At 64.1% G+C, this 6,812-nt stretch overlaps 1 protein-coding gene across 3 annotated transcripts in view; it reads right to left on the bottom strand.

Annotated features, from left to right (window-relative positions):
* Positions 1–771: 771 nt before the first annotated feature.
* Positions 772–6,812, bottom strand: part of Sema6b (semaphorin 6B) — a 21,217-nt gene continuing 15,176 nt past the window's right edge. For all 3 annotated transcript variants that reach the window (XM_048341942.1, XM_048341941.1, XM_048341940.1), the window contains exons 10-17: positions 5,825–6,042; positions 5,103–5,234; positions 4,796–4,945; positions 4,235–4,417; positions 4,009–4,158; positions 3,446–3,523; positions 3,297–3,355; positions 772–2,453 (exon numbers count right to left, since the gene is read on the bottom strand). In XM_048341942.1, coding sequence (XP_048197899.1) covers positions 1,528–2,453; positions 3,297–3,355; positions 3,446–3,523; positions 4,009–4,158; positions 4,235–4,417; positions 4,796–4,945; positions 5,103–5,234; positions 5,825–6,042 — 1,896 coding nt within the window. In that variant the 3' untranslated portion in view covers positions 772–1,527. The remainder of the gene's footprint in view (positions 2,454–3,296; positions 3,356–3,445; positions 3,524–4,008; positions 4,159–4,234; positions 4,418–4,795; positions 4,946–5,102; positions 5,235–5,824; positions 6,043–6,812) is intronic.

Genomic DNA, 6,812 nt, shown 5'->3' with positions numbered 1-6,812 from the left:
TTAGCCTAGTGTAGGCTTCCTGGCCTTTGCTGGGGTGAGCAGGGTGTCCCCCATTCCCAGCTGTGGTTGAGAAGGGGTTCCATGGACTTTTCTGCTTGGGCTGGTCTGGCACCTCCATTCCCCATATTCTGTTTCCCAAGTTGCTAGATGAGTGGCGGGAGTCATACAGGTGCACCCCAGCATTCCCAGTTCTCTCTCTCCCCACATTTGACACCCAGCTCCCCTAGGTCTTTTTTTTTTTTTTGCCAGTCCTGGGGCTTGGACTCAGGGCCTGAGCACTGTCCCTGGCTTCTTTTTGCTCAAGGCTAGCACTCTGCCACTTGAGCCACAGCGCCACTTCTGGCCGTTTTCTGTATATGTGGTGCAGGGGAATTGAACCCAGGGCCTCATGTATATGAGGCAAGCTCTCTTGCCACTAGGCCATATCCCCAGCCCGGTCTTTATTTTTTTGTCTTTTCCCTTTGGTACTTCTGATGGAACCCAGGATGTCACACTTGCTAGGCAAGTGCTTTGCCACTGGGCTACATCTCAGCCCCTGCGCCCCCTCTCTTTTTGTGCCTGTCCCAGGGCTCTACCACTTGAGCCAGTTTCACTTTAGACTCCTTAACTGGCGAGAAAAGTGTCTGGGACATTTTCTTCCCAGGCTGGCTTTGAACCTGGATCCTTAGACCTCAGCCTCCTGAGGAGCCAGTCCCTGGTGTCTGGTGGCGGGGCCCCTAGTCTCCATCCACCCCTCACGCCACAGAGCAGAGCCAGAGTCTGGGGGCCGGTGGTTGTAAACAGAGTTTTATTGACGAGGAGGGGCAGGGTCTGGGCCTGGCGGCCACGTGGCATGCTCGGCCAGCTGGCCGGTGGAGGTCACAGGGGGCGGGCGGCGGGGACTTGTCTACACCCGGGGCCTGCGATCGATCACGGGGCGCCGGGTCTCCGCAGCACCCCTCCGCCCCCACCCGCCAGCCCTTTAGACCTACTGCCATGGCTTCTCCCCGAACCCTGCCGGCCCCTGCTGTCCTCTGCAAAGCGGGAAGGGGGTGTCCAAACTCTAACCCGGCACCTCGGAAGCCCCAATATCGGCTCAGCCAATGCCGGGGAGCCTCCTCCCCAGCTAGGGCCACCACGCGGCCTCCGCAGGTGCTCGCACGCGCGCCTCCCTCGGCCCCTTGCACACGACACAGCATGCACACGCACACACACACCCACACACGCAGGGCCGGAGGGGGCCGGGGGGGACCTGGCGGGAGGATGGGGGGGCCTCGGGTCTGCAGCTGTGCCCCGCCCGCCGCTCCACGCCGAGGTCCCCGGCCACCACCCCGAGAACGGAGTTGTGCAATTAGTTACAAAAATGCAAAAGAAACCGCAATCCAGGCGCGGGGCGGCCTCCAGTCCGCGGCCCCGCGGCCTCGGCGCGCCGGGGCGGCAGCGTTGTGCTTGCGCGTGGCCGGGCCCCCACGCGGGAGGCCGGGCCGCCGGGCGCCCCCTCCTACTCCCGGGTTGGCACCGCCGAGGCACGGGGGTGGGGGGCCCCGCTTAGGGCCCGGGGGGCGCAGTCCGGTCCCCCGCCCCATAGGGGAGGAGGTGGGCCAGGTCCGTGCTGGGCCGCGCGTGCGGGCGGCGGTGGCGGTCCCCGGGCCGGCCCTCGCCGCTGTTGAACGTGTGCGTGCGGCGCAGGGCGGCGGGCGGCGGCCCCGGGGGCCCGGGTCTCCGCAGGCTGCCCGTGGGCGGGGGACTCCAGGGCCGCGCCAGGCCGTCGCCGGCCGAGGCTGGGTCCAAGGGCCCGGTGGGCGCCGACACCACCCGCCGGCGGTCCGGGCTGGGGTGCGGCGTGAGCGGGAAGTCGCCCCCGTGGGACGCGCGTCCCGATCGGGGGGCGCCCAGGCGGCCGTCGGGGCCCGGCTCGGCGGGCGCGGGGGGCTGCTCGGGGGCCCGGGCCGGGGCCAGCAGCAGCAGCGAGGACGAGGCGGAGGCGGGGAGCAGGGGGTGGGCCAGGTCCCAGGCGCGGGGCCCCAGCGCGTGCGGGTGCGGGTGCGGAGTGGGCAGGCGCTTCTGCGGCAGCGGCGTCTGCTCGGGCGTGGGCAGCAGCCCCGTGTCCAGGTCGTGCGGGCCGCCCTGCAGCAGCGTGGCCTTGGCCCAGCCGTTCTGCATGAGGGGCGCCAGCAGCGCCTCCGGGGGCACCCCCGGCCCGCCGCCGGCCCCGCCGCGGCCCCCGCCGCCCGCCGCCCTGCGCTCGCCCAGGCGGCTCACGCTCAGCACCGCCTCGCCGCCGCCGTGCGCCAGGATGGCCTCCTTGTCCTTGCGCCGCGCCAGCTCGCGCCGCTCGCGCAGCCCCACGAACCAGCCCACGCTGAAGCCCGACACCACGGCGCCCACCACGAACGCCGCCACCGAGGACGTCACCAGCAGGTTCACCGACACCAGCCCCGCGCGCTCCTCCGACAGGCTGGCGCGCAGCAGTCCTGCGAGGGCGGGGCGGGGGGGGGGGAGAGGGGTGGGAAGGCGGGGAGGTGAGGGGCGAGGCCGGCCCCGATTCCCGGCCGGCTCCTGCCGCAGGGCCGTCCCGCCCAGCGGAGGGGTCACGCCCCCAGAACACGAGCCACGCCCCATCTCTAGTGTGTGGCCTTCTCACTGGAACCACATCCCTTAGCAGGAGCTAGGCCCCACAGCTTGAGCCACACCCATTTTAGTCTGGCCTTCAGCCACGCCCCCTACTCCCTGAGCCACGCCCCTCGGACCTTGAGTGTTATTATCACCTGAACCATGACCCCTACCGCTGGATACAAACCCAGGGTTCTTTGTGCTCTGGCCGCTTTTCAGATAGGGTCCTGGGACTTTTGCCTGAGGGTTAAGATCGATAATCTCCTCCTGTCTCCTGGGATGGCAGGCTGGAATCACTGCACCTGGCCTATTAGTTGTATGGTGGGTTTCCTGAACGCTTAGCCTCCGCTGGCTCTGAACCAAGGTCACCCCAACTTCCACCTCCCTAGACAGTGGATTACAAGTGTAAACCACTACGCCTGGCCCTAACTCTTTTTAATTCCTTTCAGTGCTGAGATTGGAACTCTGGAGCCTCTCACATCTGAAGCAAGAGCTCTACCATTGAGCCTCATTCCTAGTGTGACTGTCTATTCAAAGGCAGTCTATCTGCTTAACAGTGCCTCTGTCCATCTTTCCCCCTCAGTACCTATCCTTTGCGTCTCAGTGTTTCTGCATTTTGGAATCTGCCTCTTCCTCTACAGGTGCTCCTCCCCAACTGCAGCGTGGCAGGGAGTCAGTGTAGCATTGATCCCCCCACTACTCACCTGTGCAATCCCCTAAACCTGAAGTGCTGGCCCCGGACACGTCCTGCTCAAAGGTGGCTCTAAGAGGGACAGAGGAACAGTTAGCGGAGGCCCTCACCCAGCAGAATGGGGAGCCTCAGGGGTCAGATGCCTCCCCTCTTCTTCTGTACCTGGTTCCTGGACTGAGGAAAATGCAGGATCCATCCGGGGCCCATCCACAGTAGGGGTCCTGGCTTCCGATACAGTTCCTAGAAGAGCAATCCACAGTCAGGGGTCCCACTGTGCACTGGGCCTTCCCAAGCATGCCCAGGGGTGGCTGGTGCTCCATAGCCTTGATCTACCCACCCTGATAGAGATGGAAGCAGCCTCCATCCCATCCCCACTTCCTTCTCACTCCCAGAGCCTGTTCTCCCACAATGGCACACCAGGGTGTGCCCAAGAGCAGAGCCCCTCTGCCCACAGCCCAAGACTTCCACCTAGGCTCCTCAGAGTCCAAGTCCACCCTGCACCCCTGCCCCATCCTCTCCACGCCTTCCTAGCTCCCTCTACTCCAGCCACATGGGCTTTCTTGCTGTTCCTCCATCCTGCCTCAGGGCCCTTGCACTGGTTATTCCCTCTGTCCAGTTTGTACCCTCAGTGAGTGGGCCTTTGATTTGAAGCGGGTTCTCTCCCTTGCCTGTGTTCACCTCTCTTCCTCCCCACCTGCCGCCGGCGGGTGGAGGGAAGCACTCACTTCATGCATCCTGAGTACTGCTGGCAGCGGGCCACAGGCACGCGCACCACACAGCGAGGGAAGGCCGCCAGCAGGCCGCCCGAGGCTGCGTCCAGCTCCAGGCTCAGCAGGCGCTGTCCCGTCTCTCCACTGCTGCCGGGCCGTCCGCACCTGGGCACACCGGGCAAGGAGTGAGCCCTGGCTCTCCGCCTGCTGGTTCACCCTCCTTCCCAATGCCCGGCCTCACCTGTCGGGGCGGTAGGTCTCAAACTCCTCCAGCAAGACACTGGGTCCCGCGGTCCCAGGGAGGGTGGCATTGGGCCTGACGAGGAACTTGAGGACAGTGCCTACCTCGGAGCCCAGGAAGACCACAGTCTGGTTGCCCCAGGGGCCAGCACCCACGTCCACGGCCACGCGGGTTAGCGGATGCCTGCAGGCGCAGAGAGGGGCAGAGGGGGTGTCAGGATGGCCTTTCGCTCTCTGGGGCTCCCTGGGCACCATGCGTCCCCACTGCACAGGCGTGCCAATGAAAGTGTGTGTGCACATGTGCAAGATGAGCGGTGAGCGCACAGGGGCTCCCGCACCTACGTGCCAGAAACAGGGTCCCCAGAAAGGCGAGCTGAGCTGCACGGAGCATGTGATCCCTGTTGGGAAGTTTGCCCCGGCCGCCACACAGCCTGGGGCTCAGGCCCGCCTCGCCCTCAATTCCGGACTTGGCCCACTCAGCATCTGCCCCAGCTCTGCCGGGCCCCGCCCCTCACAGCCCGCTCAGGCCCCGCCCCCGGCGGGGGCCCCGCCCCGCGCTCACCGCATCAGCGTCCGCACGATCCAGGGGGCGTGGCCCAGCGAGGGCACCGCCTCGTCCATCAGCGGGTGCGTTTTGACGAAGTTGAGGATGTCGTCGGGCAGCGCGCTGGACGCGTTGTACTGCGAGCCGGGCGCCGCGCAGCAGCCGGGCCTGGGGGGCGGGCAGAGGACCCCACGGATGAGCCCCGGCCCCGGGGGACCTGCCGCCGGCCCCAGGGTGGGGGACCCGTGTTTCCCCATCCTTAGGACGGGCTTGGCCGCTCTGGGCACAGGATGCGCGCCCCCGGGTGCCAGGCCCGGGCCCTCACCTCGGCCTGGGCACCTGATCCTCGGGCACCGGTGTCCAAATGGATTCCGGGGATTTCTGCTCTCGGAAGCGGCCTTCAAACACCGCGGCCACCTGGGTCATGTCGAAGGCACAGACCGCCGAGCCAGGGATGCTGCGGGGATTTGGCGGTGAGCTTGGGGGGGGGGAGGGGCAGCACCAGGTCCCTGACCTCAGGGCTGCCTGCTAGGTGTTCCCTTCCCTGCACCAGAGACAGCCCCCTGTCCCTCCTCTCACCTACCCATGGCCCGTCAGCTTCCCCAGAGCCACCTATGTCCAGGCACCCATGGCTACTTGCCTCCTAAACCCATTTACCAGAGCATGTTCTGAAAACACAAGCCCGACTTTGTCCCTCTCCTGCCCCTTGCTCCCCATAAACCCCCTCAGGACACAATCCAGCTCCTTGCCACAGCTTGACCTTCCACCTCTGCTGCTGCCACCACATCCCCCCATTCCTGCCACACCAGCTGCCTCACACAGACAACACCAGACTCAGCCTCAGGACCTTTGCACATGCTATCTATCCTCCCAGCTTGGGATACTCTTCTCTCTTCCTCCATCCCACACTCACAGTCTAGTCCCATGTCTCTCGTCCTTCTGGAAGCCCCCTTTTCCTGAGGATGAAGTCCCACCTGCATGTCTACCTCTGCCCAAAGGAATGCAGAGAGTCCGTGCCCCCCGTGGCTCCCGTGGCCACTGGCTGACCTGTTGCTGGGGGTAGAGAAGACAGCTAGGATGACAGGCCGGCCCCCCAGGCTGACCACGCCCGTCACAGCCTGTAGCACGTTGAAATAGAAGTGGGAGTCCCCTGGCACAGAGCAGTTGAGCCGGGCTTTCAGGAACGATGTCCACTGCTTCTCCAGCACGCGCGGGGAGCCCCCCACATCATTCTTGCACACTCGGGCCACGCGAGACACCACCACCTGGCAAGGAGGTCTTGCGTGTCATAGGCCATACTGCCTACCCTCCACTCTGGAATGACCTTCCCAAAGCCCCACTGCACATATGGGGAAACCGAGGCACCACAAAGATAGGCGCGTAAGGCAAAGTTTCAGGAGGGGTAAGTGGACATCTTTGCGTTCACGGCTGATGGGTTTAGGGACGGGTGGAGTGATGAAGACCAATGTGGGGGAGTCAGCATGTGGGCTGGAGGGAGGGCAGACCTGAGGAGGCAGGATGACAGGGAAACAATGAGAGATGGATGGGTGGATGGATGGGTGGGTGGGGGATGGTTCCATGGGTGTGTGAATGGATGGGTAGAGGGTTGGATGGGTGGATGGAGAGGTGGTGGATGGGTGGGTGGATGGCTGGATAGAGGGGTGAATGAATGGGTGGATGGTTGGATGGGTGGGTGGACAGATGGGTGGGTTGATGAGTAGTTGGGTGGATGGGTGGATGGATGAGTAGATGAGTAGATGGTTGTATGTATGGATGTATGGATGGGTGGATGATTGGATGGATGAAAGGACAAAATGAGTACACGGATGGATGGTTGGAAAGTGGATGGTTTGATGGACAGATGGATGGGTTGATGAGTAGAGAGATGGTTAGGTGGACAGAAGGATGGCTGATAGATGGTTCAATGGATGGATGGATGGATGAATGGATGGACAGACATATGGATGAATGGACATATGCAGATGGATAAATACATGGGTGGATGGGGTGTGAGGGGACTGGTTTGCATCCTGGT

The sequence above is a fragment of the Perognathus longimembris genome, chromosome 3 (genome assembly GCF_023159225.1).
Source record: "Perognathus longimembris pacificus isolate PPM17 chromosome 3, ASM2315922v1, whole genome shotgun sequence".
Lineage (NCBI taxonomy): Eukaryota > Metazoa > Chordata > Mammalia > Rodentia > Heteromyidae > Perognathus > Perognathus longimembris.
The sequence above is the reverse complement of the archived record's forward strand: the minus strand, read 5'-3'. Positions and strand labels throughout refer to the sequence as shown.